The 18,067-nt window shown below is 41.7% G+C and overlaps 1 protein-coding gene across 4 annotated transcripts in view; it reads right to left on the bottom strand.

The window, feature by feature from the left end:
- Positions 1-18,067, bottom strand: part of RPS6KA3 (ribosomal protein S6 kinase A3) — a 102,894-nt gene that overhangs the window by 32,343 nt on the left and 52,484 nt on the right. For all 4 annotated transcript variants that reach the window (XM_004587809.4, XM_058658446.1, XM_058658444.1 and 1 more), the window contains 2 exons: positions 17,522-17,638; positions 7,407-7,488 (listed from right to left, as the gene is read on the bottom strand). In XM_004587809.4, coding sequence (XP_004587866.1) covers positions 7,407-7,488; positions 17,522-17,638 — 199 coding nt within the window. The remainder of the gene's footprint in view (positions 1-7,406; positions 7,489-17,521; positions 17,639-18,067) is intronic.

Genomic DNA, 18,067 nt, shown 5'->3' with positions numbered 1-18,067 from the left:
TAATCTACTTCCATTGTCTTCTAGTTTTCTGGGTTGTAATGATGAAGTTTACAGCCATTCTGACTCCTGATCCTTCAAATTAAGCTGCCTTTCCTCTTGGAAAGTTTTCAGATACTCTGGTTGTTCTGAAATGTATTTTGTGTATTCTTGTTTGTGTGTGCGCATGCATGTGTGTTAAAATTTTATTTCAACCAGAAACAGAGTGGTCCATTTCAATGTAGAAACTCATTTCTTTCATTTCTGAATTTTCTTTCATTTTTTTTGGTCATTTATTCTCCATTTTGTGATTTTTGGATACACTGGACCCTTTAGATTATTATTTAATCTTTATTTTTCTGTCTCCTGTATTCTCTATTTTCTACTTTCTGGAAAAAAAAAAAGACATCTTCTGTCTTCTTTTAATCTTTATATTTTTGTCTTTTTAAGAAAAACTTGTATAGGGCCCGGCAGCGTGGCCTAGCAGCTAAAGTCCTCGCCTTGAATGCCCCAGGATCCCATATGGGCGCCGATTCTAATCCCGGCAGCTCCACTTCCCATCCAGCTCCCTGCTTGTGGCCTGGGAAAGCAGTCGAGGACGGCCCAGTGCATTGGGACCCTGCACCCACGTGGGAGACCTAGAAGAGGTTCCTGGTTCCCGGCATCGGATTGGCATAGCACCGGCCGTTGCGGCTCACTTGGGGAGTCAATCATCGGACGGAAGATCTTCCTCTCTGTCTCTCCTTCTCTCTGTATATCTGACTTTGTAATAAAATAAATAAATCTTTAAAAAAAAACTTGTATATAATTTTATTTTAGATGACGTTTACATAGTTGATCAGGGTGGGAAGGATCTAGGGAAAAGTGGGTGTGATCATTGTTTCCAAATTTGCTATTTCTTCTTCCTGTTTCTGGTGGGAGGGGGGAGAGATAAGGGCAGAAGCCACACCCAGCTTCCCAAATGCCCTAGTACCCAGGGATGAGGAATGGCTACCCGATATCAATCTATCTACCATCATGTTCTGTTTTTTCTTCGATTATGCACTTTTTCTTCATTATGGGAAAGTGCCAAACATTTAAGGAAGAACAAAAAAATATAGTTAGCTCTATATACCCTTCCTCTGTCTCGATATTTATCAACTCATAACCTTTTCCCATCTATATTCTCCTTCACCTCTTGGTATTCTGAAGCAAATCCTAGACTTTGCATAACTTCTGACATGAATATTTTAGTATACATCTCTCAAGACAGGTTCCTAAAATAAGGCAGCTCTACTATTATATCAATAAAATTAACAGGCATTTATCTAGTCAATTCAAATTTCTAGTTGCTTAATGTTTATACAAACTTTTTGGATCAGTATCCATACGTGCAAGATCTATATTTTATAACTGATGCTTTTTTTTTAGATATATTTATTTATTTTTTTAATCCGTTTTATTGTATTGTTGTTGTAACTGATGCTTTTATCTATGAGCTCTGTCTGCATTTCTTTTTTTCCCCTTGTTTACTTGTCAAGAATTCTTCTTCTTTCCCCCGCCTCATTCCATTTAAAGCTTCTTATCTGTGCTGTGTCATTAGATGGAAATTACAAGGATACAGACCTGCACTGTGGCACAGCATGTTAGGCTGTTGTTTGGGATGCCAGCATCCAGTATTAGAGTAGCCAACTTGAGACCTAGTTGCGCCTCTCTGCTGAGAAGGCATGAAAGAATGGCCCAAATACTTGGGACCCTGCTACCTACACGGGACACACGAATGCAGTTCCAGGCTTGTGGAATCTGCCTGATCCAGCCCTGGCCTTGTTAAAGCGATCTGTGGAATGAACCAATGGATGGAAAATCTTTCTCTCTGTGTGTCAATCTCTCTGTCATTCCACCTGTCAAACAAATAAGTCTTTGTAAAATTATAAGGTTGATCTGTGTTCTACTGTGCCTAAGTGTTCTTTTGCTCCTCTGTCCTTTTACTTTTTTCCTGCTTATTCTGATGTTTTCCATATTTAGGGCATTTATTCAAATGAATGGGAATCCTTTGCTGCTTTTTTTTTTTAAGAATAAGACACTAAAAACTGACTGGAAAGGGTTCTATGGCAAGAATTTACTTGTTTGTCATTGGCTTTCTTCCTTAGGCTCTGATTTGAGCTTTCTCAGAACTGTCATGCTAGTTATACATAACTTGCTCACCTTCTGTTATTATTCCCTTTCCTGTTCTTTGACTTCATGAGTTGATACCTACAGTAGTCCCCATATTCACCCAGTTTCTGTTACCCACAGTCAATCTTAGCCTGAACATATTAGATGGGAAATTTCAGAAATATATGTTTTAAAGTTCATGACATTCTGTATAGTGATGAAATCTTGTGTTGTCCTTCCCAGAACATGAATCAACCCTTTGCCCAGTTTAACTGTGCTCTATATGCTACCAGCCTGGTAGCCATTTAATAGTTATTCGGGTATCAAATTCATGGTATTGCATGCTAACAAAGCACAGGAGAAATCATGCCAAAGAGTACTAAAGTGCCTCCTTTAACATAATGAGATCATATTCACACAGCTTTCATTGCAGTACACTGTTATAACTATTCTATTCTAGTTCTATTGTAGTTAATCTTATTGGTCTTAATGTATACATTAAATGATATCATAGATATGTATATATCTAAGAAAAAACAAAGTGCATATAGAGTTTGGTACTATCTGCAGTTTCAGGTATCCAGTGGATTTCTTGTAGATAAAGGTTGGCTATTGCTTTACTGTCATTTCACTGGAGTTTTGGAAGAAAGTAGAGAATAAAATATCCATGTTTAAGCAGAAGACTGTATTTCAGAGTTTCTATTGATACAGTAAGTAGAGTCAAATGGAAATCAGGAGTAGTGAGATACTGTGTCTTATTTAGGTAGTCTCACAGCCTAAAAGGGTGTTGTAAACCACCATCTAAAACAGCTTCTTGATACATAGTGCTAGAAACATAAGCAGTATTTCTTCTTGTTTGTTTTCATGCTAATGTCTGGGGTTTAAATCCAGTAACAATTACATAAGACAAATTATTTTGGAGGGAACTACTAGCCTTGCCATCATGAGTCAACATTAAACTACTTTAGAGTTTAGGAGTTGACTTGCCTTCTTTTTGATTTTTTTTTGGGGGGAAAGGGGTGGTGTTAATGGTTATTCATTTGGAAAGCAAAGTTAGAGAAGAGGAGAAATAAAGAGGATCTTTATCCAATGGTCTACTTCTCAAATGACTGCAATAGCCGGGACTGCACCAGACTGAAGCCAGGAGCCCAGAGCTTCTTCTAGGTCTGTCACGTGGATGCAGAAATCCAAGAATTTGGATTATTTTATGCTACTTTCCCAGGTACATTAGCAGGGAGCTGGATAGGAAGTGAAGCAGCCAGGGCTTATCATGCAATCAGGAAGACATCAGAGCTAAAAGCAACTGAAAAAGAATGATACTAAATTTGATCATGTTAATCAGTTAAAAGAGCTTTGTAGATATCAAGGCCAATTGATACTGAGATCTTCCCAGTTGGCAGTAGAAACTGCTAGAATGGGAAAAAAAAAATTTTTTTTCAGCTTGTTTATTTTGCCCAGAGGTAAACCAAGCAGTGAAACAGTAGATGGAAGATTGACCTCTCTCTCATTCTCCTTCCTTCTCTGTAATCGACTTCCAAATAAATAAATATTTTTTAAAACGTAGACATTGAGACAAAATAAAGTTTATCACATATTCACCTTTATGAGGCAACTACTAGGAGATGTGTTCTACCCAAAATAGACAGCAAACTGAAGAAAAAGAAGACACAGACTTTGGGAAGAGAAATTGATCACAGCAAAGATGTAAAGGAAATGTGATTGTGTATACTATCAGTTCTGCTAGGAAATCTATACAGCAGTAATAATGAAAAGATTCCTGGGAAAATGTGAAAAAGAAAACTGTATGTGGGTAGCAGCAGGAGATAACTAAAATCTAATATTCTACAATATAGACAGATTATGTCTCTAATCAAAAAAAAAAAAAAAAAAAAGTCAAGCAAAAGACCACTGAACGCGAAGTACATGATAAAAGCAGTGGCAAAAAAAAGATAAGAGCTAGTATAGTAGAAGGGTGGCACTAATACCTTATAAGACTCTACATTCACATTATTTTTATAAAAATAAAAAGTACATTTAGGAACACATTCAGATTGTATTCAGGGGCTAGCACTGTGGCCACAGCAGGTTAACGGACAGCTTGTGATGGCAGCAGCCCATATAAGAAAGCTGATTTCAATTTCCACCAGTCCGTTTCTAACCCAGCTCCCCACTAACGTGCCTAGGAAGGCAGTAGAAGATGGCTCAAGTACTTGGGCTCCTGCGACCACATGGGAGACCAGGACAGAGTTCACTTCCTGGATCCTGGCCTGGGTGTGGCTGCTGCAATCATTTGGAGAGTACACCAGTAAATGGAAGATATTTCTTGTCTTTGTCTCTGTGCCCTTATCTGTCCCTCTGCCTCTCAAACAAAACAATATTTTTTCAAAAAGAATTGTCCAGCAGCCTGTAATCACATAAAATAGAAAATATTTTCATTTCTACTGATCCCTCCCATAACACATATCTATGTAATTCTTTGTGCTTGTTAAGAGCCAAATCTCTATTTTTCACTGACATATTTTCATTAAGCTTATTTTGTAATTTAGCCTAGTGGCAAAAGCCCCTGCATTGAACACGCTGGGATCTTATAAGGGTGCCAGTTCTGATCCCGGCAGCCCAGCTTCCCATCCAATTCCCTGCTTGTGGCCTGGGAAAGCTGTCAAGGATGGCCCAAGGCCATGGGACCCTGCACCCACTTGGGAGACCAGGAAGAGGCTCTCTTGGCTCCTGGCTTCGCATTGGCACAGCTCTGGCTGTTGCGGCTGCTTGGGTAGTGAATCAGCAGACAGAAGATCTTCCTCTGTCTCTCATTCTCTCTGTGTATCTGACTTTCCAATAAAAAAAATAAACCTTAAAAAATACTTTATTTAAATAATATTCTTCTAACTTTTGAAATCCTTTAGGTGGAGATGTACAATGATTCCCTTTTGTCATCGGAACAACAGCCAGGAGCCCTGAGTGGTCTGCAGAAACAGAAGAACAGTAAACTCCCTTCGGGACTAGGGAGAGGAGCTTTCTCTGGTCCTTACTTAGCTCCAACTTTGGATCCCCACCCTCTCTTGCAATGACCATCAGGGTCGCTCCGGAGGTACCCCCCCCCAAAAAAAAGTTAGAATAGATAGAGAACAACAAGGAAAGCTCAGAACCAGACAGGAAACGGTCAGCGTGGACTCACATATATCTTACTAGGTAGGACACAAAGATTAGTTACTCCTCACTAGGGTATTGAAGATTTCTCTGCATACCCCTCCTAAAACTGTTCTGCACCTCAACTGTTGACAAATGCCTTGTTAGAGTTATAAGCCATCTTGGACTATCCTAAAATCTGCCAAGTTCAGCAAAATTGTGCTTCAATGCCATATACTGCTAAATACTAAAATGAAAATAGACACGAGACAGCTGAATAGTACCCTATAGCCACTTTAAGGTGTATAGCAGCCAGTTCTGTGTATAAACTAAAACTGAAATGTCAACGAAGTAGTCACAGGATGTGGTTAAGAACTTGCATTGTTTTAACATACTGATTACTCAATACCTTGTCAATTAATTCCATAATGTTGTAAATTGTTGTTGATGCTGTGCTGGGGCTTTCAATTGACTGGGATGATATTCTGCCAGTTCTACCTTCAGACCAGAGATGGTCTCCCCAAGAAACTGTTCAACTTATCTGGACAATAAGATGCTGGACTCTATGCTTGATATATGTTTGCAAAGAAAGAATCTCGACTTAATGTGAATTGTAATACTGCAACAAGGTGGAGGAATCCACCAAGGGGGAGGGCACGGGGAGGGGTTGGGGGAATCTCAGAGCCTATGAAACTGTGTCACATACTGCAACGTAATTAATAAAAAAATAAATACATTTAATTTTGAAAGTATTTATTTATTTGAAAGAGCGAGAAAGAGAGGAAAAGAGATAAAGAGAGTGATTTTTCTATCTGCTGGTCCACACTCCAAATGACCACAATAACTGGCTTTGGACCAGATTTAAGCCAGGAGCCATGAACTTCATCCTAGTTTCCCACAGGGATGACAGGAGTCCATCTATTAGGCCCATCTTTTGCTCCCTTCCCAAGTGAATTAGCAGAAAGCTGGATCGGAACAGGGGGCAGTCAGGGAGAACTGGCATTCTGATTTGGGGTGCTCGCAGGCTTTTCAAGCAACAACAGGCCCCTGGAATTTTCTTATTAACTCCTCATTCCAATAGTCTTTTTTCATTTACGATGTTTGAAAAAAAAATGTTTATTCTTCATCTACTTGAAAAGCAGAGTGACAGGTCATCAGCGAGAGAGGGAGAGATCTTTCATTTGCTGTTTTACTTCTCAAATGCTTGAGATAGCTGGGGCAGGGTGAGGCCTAAGCCAGCAGCAGAATCTCCAGCAGGGGCTATGTGCACATGGGGTGCAGAGGCACACACAACTGAGCCACTACCTGCTGCCTGCCAGGATGCAGCAGTAGGATGTCTAACTGGAAGCATAGGAGCCGGGACACAAACAGCCTTGTGGGATGTGGGCATCTTCAGCAGTGGCAACATTTGGTTTGTGCCATATCTGCCCCTCTTTTCACATTCATTATCTGGAATTATACTGCAATTATACTGGAATCATACATTCTTCCTCACTAACATGGTGTTATTAACGGAATCTTTGTTCAGCGAGTTGTAAGCTATCACTTTCATTATAGCAATGTTCAAATTATCCCAGATTTTGTCAATAGGGGTCTCTTAATTAAGTTCTTCAATATTCTACATTATCTGTTCTTTTCCTGATGTCTCACTTATGTTATTTTTCATTGTATGAAAGATTATAATTTTCTGTATGTTCTGTAATCTGCTTCACATCCCTTTATAAGTTCCCTAGAGTGGTAAGTTAGCTCAGGACAAATTTCCAGTTCTTTTTCTTTAGATTTCTCTGAATCCAGCAGCCAAGAGCTTCTTCCAGGTCTCTCACATGGGTGCAGGGTCCCAAGGCTTTGGGCCATCCTCCACTGCTTTCCCAGGCCACAAGCAGGGAGCTGGATAGGAAACAGGGACGTCGGGAAACAAACCTGTGCCTACATGCGATCCCAGAGCTTGTAACGGGAGGATTAGCCAATGAAGCCACCATGTAGGGCTCCATCCAATTCCCAAACGTTGTGCGATTTCTAACCAAGTGGGAAAAACTGACTGAAAGTCAATCGCACTTTACAGCTGGTAACAGAAATGATTTAGAATGTAACCAACTCGAGTCCTGTGAGCTCTCCGAGGCCCTCTAGTTGGTTTATAAGGTCCCAACACTATGAACAGCAGCAGAGCTTACCTTTCAGCGTGGCCTTCTTTAATACCTTCATGGCGTAAAGCTGTCTAGCATCAGAGCCTGAGATTTTTTTAACCAAGAAAACCTGTGTTTAAATAAAAGAAATCAAATAACCAGTTATTAGAAACCATATCATTGTTAAAATAACACCCCGTCATACTCTGCCATAATATAATTCATTAACTCGATTCTGTTAGAGATGATTTCCTTTTAAAATGTACCAACTACGAAGATCAAGTAGCTATATTTGTAAGAGATATTAACATGAGTGAATACTTTTCTTAGCTTTGTTGTTTGCCATTTCCCAAAGATCATACAACACATTAGGATCAAAACGTTTAAACAACACATATAGCAATTAGAGGGAAAAGAGCCCAGGGTGTTTGCAGCATAGCATAGGTAGCGACGATGCTACTTGTAACAAAACAAAGTCTTCTGAGTTCATCCAAACTGTTGAAAAGGATCCCTCTTGACTAGTTTTTTGCTGATATAATTATTTGCTGATGAACAGGCTTGTCTACATACATACAAAGATGATAACTACAAGTACATATCACTGCTGGGTAGAAAAACAACATTTGGATCTAGTTAAAAAGATTTGATGTCAGAAATCACCCCTCCCTTTTGTACAAATAGTTATACAACCAGTGTGTTCTTTAAATTTTACAGTAGGGGCCAGTGCTGTGGCATAGTAGGCTAAGCCTCTATTTGTGGTGCTGGCATCCCATATGAGCACTGGTTCAGGTCCCAGTGGCTACATTTCCAAGCCAGCTCCCTTCTGTGACTTGGGAAAACAGCCAAGGATGGACTAAGTCCTTGGACCCCTGCACTCACAAGGGACACCTGGAAGAAGCTCCTGATTTCTGGTTTTGGACCAGCCCATTTGGAGAGTGAGCCAGCAGAAGGAAAATCTCTCTCTCTCTCTCTCTTTCTCTCTGTCACTGTGTATGTTATTGAGATACTGAGTTTTCTAAATATTTTTGCTCTCAAATCACAGTGTGTGGGAATTTATGCAAAATGAATAGCTTTTCCTCTAAGTAAGTCATGATCATGCTATAATGTGACTCCAAGAGTACCAATTAATACTGTCCATGCATTCTGACCATTAAGTCCATGATCTTTTCTACCAAACTTTTAAACAGATCTACTCAATGAGTCCGAGTTTCAATTGTTCCCGGAACCAGTGTTTTGTAGCAGTGTTCTTGAGCTGCTAGAGATGGCAAGGAGAGGAGGAACTATAAGCAAGAATTCACTTTAGAGCCCATTCTCAATCGAGTTAGCAGGCTAGGGTGTTACTACTAAGAATGATCCGTTAAACTGATTTTAGGGTGAGGTAGTTTTTCTCACTTTGAAAAACTGTGCCAAAACAGTGAGCAAGGGCTCCAAATACAGTGAGGAGGTGCATGCCCGAAAACCTGGATGTAGAGGTGTTGCTCTCCTCAGATCACCTCCTTCCCCTTGCCCCAAGCCCCACCTTCAGATTCTTTCAGCCTTAGATTGGCCAATCTAGGGAAAGAAAAACACCCTTGGGACAGGCACAAGGTGTGAACAACATTCAAATGTTACAGATATTCAGAGCTTCATAGCACTTTTCAGCAGAAATAGATTCTAAATATGTGGGATTAATTAACGTTTATCTGATATTTATTCAGCCTGAAGATTCCCTAATCGAGCTTCTTCCATTCTGTAAGAAACATTTTCTAAACTTCAAACAGTTGTTTAAAAATATTCTCCTAATATTTTTGGCACTTCTTGGTTTGCAAAGTACTTTCATACACATTTGTAATACAGTATGGCAATTTTGGGAGGCACACCTACAACGCAATGTCTATTTTATTGTTGCCTAACCTAGGGCTTAACGACTTGCCCTGCGTCACAGAGGGAGCACCCAGCCTTGTGCTTCTGCTCAGGGTGTTCTGTATGTGTCCCCTCTGGCTGGAGAGCTGCTGAAGCCAGCAGGAGCAGCAGCAGTTCCAGCGGCCACAGGGCCTTCCTCCCAGGGAGCATCGCCGACCTTTCTCCGCCACAAAGCTATTCTCGGCAGGGCAAGGCTGGCCAAACTTTCTGGGCTTGCACCATTCTCTCCCCCTCCCCCGCCCCTTTTTCATGATGAGTAAGAAAGGAGTCACTATTTTTAATGTTTGCTATTTGTAGTAAAGTATTAAAATTACTTTAAAAGAAATAAAGAGAACAGCATGTTAATTCTTAGGAACTTAAATATTGTGTTTCCTGAATATATATTGCATAAAAATAGACTAAAATATTTGGCCTTATCCAGTGGCATGCTAATACAATTTAATACCAGATATTACTCACTTGGTCTTAATCATTTAATTTTTACGACTACTCTATAGCTAATTCTCTCCAGAATACATGATAGGAACTACACTACTGACAGGATGTTGAGATACAGTAAAAAGCATGGTGGCACTTCTATTCAAGGGTCATACAGGCAATAGGAGAGACAGTCAATAAACAAATAATTACACAGATGAAAAACCAAAATTATGGTTACGTGCCATGAAGATGCTGTGCATAGTGTTTTAACAGCCTAACATGGGACCATGACCTGGACTGGGTAGTAGAAAGGCTTCTCTGACACCAGAGCTACAAGAGGAGCTAATCACCCGAGGAAGGTGTGCAGGTGGGCCAGTGTTTCGATGAAAAGGCGTGTAAAGGCTTTCTAGCGGGATCGAGCCCGGCGTGCTTTAAGACTGAAAACGAAGATGAATGTGGCCTGAAGAGAGAGGGTGAAAAGTGCATGAATTGCTGTTGAAATGACAGTTGGGAGTCTCAATGAGGAACTTCCAGAAATCTGAAGAATCTGTCCTTATCAGAAAGTGCAGGAAGGATACGACAGATGGGTCAAAGGTGGTAGAGTACATGAGATCAGATCATGCTGGCCGTCATGTGAGTGCTGGACTGTGGCAAGAATAAATTCGGAATATAGAATTATGAGATTCCTTTAGCACACCAAAGAGAAATGGTGACAGCACACTCTGGGGAAGGAGCAGTGGAGGAAAGGACAGGCATAATTTAAGAAATCTTTACTCAAGCAACACAACTCAGTCACAGATCAGAACAGTTAGGGCAGGGAAGTGGGATACTATAAAGATATGTCAAAAATGTCTTCAAAGTTCTGGCTTGCTTAACTGGATGCCAGTCATAGTGACAGAGAAAAATGAAACAGGACAGCTTTTAGGGGCATGGGAAGGTCATGAGTTTGGTCTTAGACGTGCTGAATTTACAGCACCTTTGAGACAAGCAAATGGAAAGAAAATCAAGCAGCTCCACATGGAGTCCAGAGTCTGGAGGAGCAAACTGGACTGCAGATATAAATGTTACATTGCATGCACATGAGTTATAATGAAGACAGTGGGCACAGAGTAAATCAAGCACTAGACAATGTAGAGGAGATGGCAGTAAGTCTAGAATCGAAGCTTGCCAACTTCAGGGGCCAGTGCTATGGTAGAGCACACTAATTGTCTTCCCTGTGGTACCAACATCTCATATGGGCACCAGTTCAAGTCCTGGCTGCTCCACTTCCCATCCAGCTCCCTGCTTATGGCTTGGAAAAGCAGTGAAGGACGGCCCAAGGCCTCAGGATGCTGCTGCACACAGGCGACCCAGAAGCAGCTAAGGGCTCCCAATTCAGATCATCTCAACTCTGGCCACTGTGACCATTTAGGGAGTGAACCAGCAGATGAAAGACCTCTCTATTTCTCCTTCTTTTCCTATAAAATCTGCCTTTCAAGAAATATTAATCTTCAAAAAAAACTTGCCAACTTTTATATTTAATGACTGGCTAGAAAACAAAAATGGGATGTCAAGAGGTAAAGTAAGTTGCTCAAGCACACACAGTGAATAAGTAGGATGAAAACAAACAAAATAAAATGGATCCAAGTCTGGCTGACTCAGGGCTTGCAACCATTATGCTCTGTTGGACACTTAGTGTATAGCTGGATTAACAGCAGTGCTTTAGGTTTGAAAGAAGTTGGCTACTGTAACAAATTGTCTCTGTAGACCAAGAATTGCTAGAAAGGCCTCCAGACTTCTCTGGAGCCTGCAGCCTCCCAGCTAGGGGCCTTGGGGACATGGGCTCAGTTGGCAGCAATGGGCTCTGTGTCCAAGCAGCAGTTTGCAAGTGGCTATACCACGGTGGTACAGAAGTTACCAAAGGGCATGGCCTGGCTGGCTGATGAGGCACAGCAGCTGCACCAAGTAGGCATCAGTGGTTCATGAGGTTTGGCTTCCTGCCCTGCCACTGCACATTCTAGGGTTGTGCTCAGTTCCACGGAGGACATCTCCGTGCAGCAGGCTAAGCTGAACACAGTGGGTTTCTTGAGTTTGAACAAGGTGAATGTGAAGGGTGAAGGGTGAAGGGTGAAGGGTGCCAGTACTTGTCCCAGTGGGTCCACTTCCAATCCAGTTCTCTGCTAATGGGCAGGGAAAGCATTGGAAGGCCCTAGCCCTTGGGCACCTGCACCCATGTGTGAGACCTGGAAGAAAGTTATGGCTCTGTACTGTCCCAGCTCTAACTGTCATGGCCACTTAGGGAGTGAACCAGAGAACAGAAGATCTCCTATCTCTTTTCTACTCTGTAACTCTGCCTTTCAAATAAAAATAAACAAATCTTAAAAGCTCTGCCAAGGACCCATAACCATCTGTGGCACCTGGCCTGTTGGGGTGTTCCATATCAGGAGTTAAAGGCCGCCAGAGTGGAAGAATACGCAGAAGTGCAGAGCTAAAGGACACAGGAGCTACCACTGGGGAGCTCCAGATCACCACGCCCAGCAGTGCAAACTGCCACAACAGCATAAGAAGTGTCACTTCCATCAGAGCATCAGTATTTGGTGGTCTCATGGCCCTGAAGGCTCAGCAGACCGACACAAGCCAGGGCCTTCCTTCCTGGAGGATGAAGAGACCCATAGCCTTGCACTGCTCCCTGCAGCCCAGAATTGAGCCCCAGTGGGGGGAGGGGGGCTATCCTTTTGCTATCAGAAAGTTTCAAGGAGCAGGCATCAAGCAAAGAATGGAGAAAACAGGGAAAGGGTGAGGAGGGGGCAGCTGGCCCTGTCATTATCTCAGCTGCATAGCCTTTTCATTCCTGTTAAGAAGAAGAGTGAGGGCCTGGCGGTGTGGCCTAGCGGCTAAAGTCCTCGCCTTGAAAGCCCCGGGATCCCATATGGGCACCGGTTCTAATCCCGGCAGCTCCACTTCCCATCCAGCTCCCTGCTTGTGGCCTGGGAAAGCAGTCGAGGACGGCCCAATGCATTGGGACACTGCACCCGCATGGGAGACCTGGAAGAGGTTCCTGGTTCCCAGCTTTGGATCGGCACGGCACCGGCCCGTTGCGGCTCACTTGGGGAGTGAATCATCGGACGGAAGATCTTCCTCTCTGTCTCTCCTCCTCTGTGTATATCTGGCTGTAATAAAATGAATACATCTTTAAAAAAAAAAAAAAGAAGGAGTGAGGCAAAGGAATTACAACCCCTCTCTATCCAAATGCAAGTGTGGACTTTAAAGGAGACATCTCTAAAACCTACATGTTTTACTGGCAGTCCCGCATTCAGAATCTCTAGCTTTAGAAAGGAGCCTGGATGGGGAAGTTGTTTTCCTTTCAAGGAAGGGTATGAAATAATGCTTCAGTTGCCAGAGTGCAGAGATTGGTTGCAGTTCTCCTAAACCCCTGCATCCTGTAGAAAGGGATATCTCAGGAGTAAGGCAGGATTTTCTGCATCCTGTTTGCTCATAACTCAATCCTGGGATAGGGTGCTGGGAACTGTCCCTAGTAATGTGTTGTGATGTCTGGCAAAAAGGGTTGTTAGTGGAACAGCCACAGATGTGCTACTATTCAGCTCATCACCTCTCCCTTGATGCACAGTGCATCTACTTATTTGCTCCCTGGATAACTGTATCTTGGGTCTGACTTTCTCCAGGATGACAACTGCATGGTGTGTAATCAATGTGCCTTGTGCAGTTTAATTTTTCTTTAATATAACATTTTGGTTTTGTATCTTTTAACTTAAGGCCCTTGTCCCTGCACCGTGTTCTTGGGCACACAAACAAGCTTAGGGATAAGTGGGCAACAACTCCAAGTCTGCACAAGAATACTGCTCCAGGAATACCTCTTGCTTGTGTTACCATGGACAGCAACAATTTGGAGTGCATAAGCTATTGGACTGCCTCATTTTGTCAACTACAACAGGCTTTCTGTTTGTTTGTTAAATCCTCCTGTATCTTGAAAATGTTTCATGGGGTATGAAATGCCCCATGACTTGATCTCATTCTACTAGAAGACTGAAAATTATTCTAATCAGGAAAAAAATGATGTAGAGAAGTTAAAGAGAGGTCAAGGCAGGAAAAAGACCCAGAAAGTAAGCCATGGTTAGGACTGCCTGTTCCTAGGTCATAAGACTTTTCCTTCACATAAAAGAACTACCTTTCACTAGATTAGGCCAGGCCCATATGCAACAGTGTGTTTGTATGTAAAAACTGAGCTGACAACGATGAGTTTTAAGACTATTACCCCTGAACCCATCCTGTATTGCCCAGGGATAGAAATATGAAGTAAGGACTAAAACCTTTAACTTTCCCGAGATCTTAGCTTCCAGGGAGACCCCTATGTGACAGCCTGTTGCATGGTGTCCTGCTCTGCTATGTTGGTGATTATTAGTATGTGGTAACTAAAGGAGAAAAAAAAATGAGGTTTTCCTTTAGTGACTAAGAGGTCACTTTGCAAACCTACCTCACTCTGTTGAAACAAGACATATGCAATGGAGTGGACTGGGCAGTGTGTTTAATGCTGGGTTCTTGTCTGCAACAAATGCTGCTTCCCTTTAGTGACTGTATTATCTGGGACTTGACTAAATGGCTGCATTTATGTAAACATGTTTTGGGTTTTCTCTATTTTTTTTAAAGATTTATTTATTTTTATTGAAAAGTCAGATTTACAGAGAGGAGAAACAGAGAGAAAGATCTGTCCACTGGATCACTTCTAAAGTGGCCACAACGGTCAGAGCTGAGCTGATCCGAAGCCAGCAGCTTCTTCCAGATCTCCCACGCAGGTGCAGGGTCCCAAGGCTTTGGGTCATCCTTGACTGCTTTCTCAGGCCACAGGCGGGGAGCTGGATGGGAAGCAGGGCCACCAGGACACAAACCAGCACTCACCCATTTGGGATACCGGCACACACAAGGCAAGGCCATTAGCCACTAGGGTACGCGTGCCGAGTCCTCTGTGTTCTTTTGGAGTTTTATTGCTTATAGAACTATTTTAGTATTGAGAGAAAAATAGTCAAATTATCTTTGATGTAAGGTTCTGCACCAGGCAAAGGATCTGAAACATACATTTGGAGGGTTGGGTAGGAAATCACCTTCATGATACACAGATCATTTTTTATTCTGAAATGTATAGTACAATTCCATAGGGTCTGGGACCCTCCCCCACATGAGGATCTTAAATAATCCTGACTTTCATCTTCACCTTCCCCTATCCTATTTTTTTATCTTCCACCTTTAAGACTCGTGTCCTACTCTCTTCTCTAAACCTTACCCACAAATGGAAATCTACCCACCCATATATATAAATGTTTAATTCTTGGGGTGTCTCTATAACTAAAGAATTCATGCAAAAATTATGAAGCAAATAGGAAGCCTCCACCTCTTGTTTCCAACCTTCTGAGTCAAGACTACGTCTTAAAATGATTCATGCAGAAACTTAAGACACTTGCATAATTGGATAGGTCAAATCTACTCTGTATCTGAAGAAGAAAAACAAGTGGGAACATCTCCATAAGAAGCAGGGTTTGAAGATCAAGAAGGGCACTTTGAATACAAGCACACTGCTTGATAGGAAACAGACAAATGCTAGAAACCAAAGGTGTGTGTGGAACCCTAAATTTATGGGGAAGGAGGATAGAAAAGTTTGTATCTGTTTTTTCACTGGTCCCTTCCCTTCCGTCCTGAACTGCAGGAGACTAAGCACCTTTGGGCTTTGGTGGGCCCATCACTTGAGTAAGTTTATTTGGGGTTGACAGTGTTGTATTGAATACTAACTCTTTATTTTTCAAATATTATTGGGCCCAGTGCAATAGCCTAGCAGCTAAAGTTCTTGCCTTGAATGCACTGGGATCCATATGGACACTAGTTTTAATCCCAGTGGCCCCACTTCCCATCCAGCTCCCTGCCTGTAGTCTGGGAAAGCAGTCAGGGACAGCCCAAAACCTTGGGACCCTGCATCTGTGAGGGAGACCTGGAAGAACCTCCTGACTCCTCGCTTTGGATAAGCTCAGCTCTGACTGTTGCGACCACTTGGGGAGTGAATCATCGGACAGAAGATCTTCTTCTCTGTCTCTCCTCCTCTCTGCAAATCTGACTTTTCAATAAAAATAAATAAATCTTTAAAAAATATTAATTAATTAATTGTATTATTCCATGATATAGTTAGTTACCTAGGCTCTGGGATTTCCCTTCCCTCCTCCCCAAATCCCTGCCCCGTACTAATTTCCCCCATGTCATTACAACAGTATAGTCCCTCCCAATCAGTCCTAAGTCCATCATATCTACTATTTAAGTGTATCCTGATACTGTAGGCATGGATAATGGCTGAGATTTCTTAATCTTCTACTTGCTCTATAACACACACGCTGACTCTCCCCAACCCTTCTCCATCATTGGGAAATACAATGAATAAATGCAGACCTTACTGGCACTGAAAAATAAAAGAATTGCTAAACAGCCCAATAAAATACATATCAGAGTTAAATTGGTGTTATTTGTGAATCTTTCAAAACACTGTATCATAAGGAATCACTGCACTGGGAAAGTCGAATGTGATCTTAGAATCTTCCTCTTGCTGAGAAATGCATTAGACAGAGCAGGTAGCAGGAATTATAATGCTGCACTTCTCACACTGCATTGTCCTGAATGTCTGGAAGAGGGGGCAAGGACTGCCTGAAGAAAACGGACAACGATGTTGCATCTTATGAAAACAATTTTTATTCGGTGATTTGGGAAGATCTTTTTATATGAAAAAAATCCAGGTGTTATTGAACACAGTGCAAGCCTGGCATTCATCTAAAGACAAGCCATAAAGTGTGGGCATTTGGCAAGCTAATTCTGATACAGCTTTCTCTTACTGAGCTCCCTGGGAGGCAATAGACGATGGATCAAGTCCTTAGGCTGCTCTCATACACATCTGACACTCAAACTAAGGCTCCTGCCTGTTGCGGGCACTTGGGAAGTATAACAGTAAATGAAACATCAATCTTTCTCTGACTTGCAAACAAAACGAACACAAATTTTTAAAAGATTCTAAAAGTACGTAAGTCATAAATGCAAAAAGTTCATACTTGTACCAGTAACCAACAACTCCTTGGGAGCACTCACCCATTTCTTTTTTTTTTTAAAGATTTATTTATTTTCATTGGAAAGGCAGATATACAGAGAGGAGGAGAGGCAGAGAGGAAGATCTTGTATCCGATGGTTCATGCCCCAAGCGGCTGCAACAGCTGGAGCTAAGCCAATTTGAAGCCAGGAGCCAGGAGCTACCTCCTGGTCTCCCACGTGGGTGCAGGGTCCAAGGCTTTGGGCTGTCCTTGACTGCTTTCCCAGGCCACAAGTAGAGAGCTGGATGGGAAGTGGGGCCACTGGAATTAGAACTGGTGCCCATATGGGATCCCAGTGCTTTCAAGGTGAGGACTATGCTATCGCAGCAGACCCATTTCAAGCGGGCATTAGGGTATCCTGAAAGGAGACCTGAGACGTACTGTTATAATGTATTACAGTATCGCCTTCCAACTCTACACAGGCTCAAAAGCAGATCAGTGTATCAAAAAATATAGTATGAATTTTAATCACAAGGTGTAACTAGACAAGTCATGGTTTTAAAGATAAACTGAGTATGAAGTGGATATTGCCATAATTTACTCAAGTTTCCAGCATACTTTTGAATGACTTTCTTCTTTATCCTACACTTACTCATAATGAAAAATATAAACAAACAGAAAATGTCACTGGTAGGGAGAATGGTAACATTTCATAAAACGTGTTTCCCCACGTGTATGAAATGTATATGAATTATAAAAGCAACTTCTAAACAGCATGCACACAGGACTTACCTTTCCAAATGACCCCTGTCCTAATACTTTTAAAAGCTCAAACTGGGAAGGATCTGCCTTTTCATGCCCTTCCTTCACATGATGTGTGATTGCAATTTCTTTGATACTGCCTTCTTCCTATTGAGGTAAATGGGGGAGAAAACAGAGTTAGAGCTACTTTCTATTACCTGAAATTAATAATACAGTATACCATATTAAAATCCTTAAATGTGACATAAAGAAAATACCTTTCATAGACCCACCATGTGAACAGAAAACATACATCAAGCAAATATATTTTCAAGTGAAATCTTGGATAGAATCATACCACTCACTATGTACGCCTATTTCACTTTAATGTGATTTTATCGCAATGTCTTTCCAAGTATTATTTCATTCTCCATACTAAAAGTCATTGCAATAAGTACTTCAAAGGGGAGAGGGCAGAGTTCAACAACTGTGAACATAAACATTCAATTTGTAGTGCTCTGGCATGTGATTATATCAGGCAGGAATAATGCCACATCAAAAAAATATCTGTTCACTGAGGGGAGAGAGTTGAAAACG

This window comes from Ochotona princeps, chromosome X, assembly GCF_030435755.1.
Source record: "Ochotona princeps isolate mOchPri1 chromosome X, mOchPri1.hap1, whole genome shotgun sequence".
Classification (NCBI taxonomy): Eukaryota; Metazoa; Chordata; class Mammalia; order Lagomorpha; family Ochotonidae; genus Ochotona; species Ochotona princeps.
The sequence above is the reverse complement of the archived record's forward strand: the minus strand, read 5'-3'. Positions and strand labels throughout refer to the sequence as shown.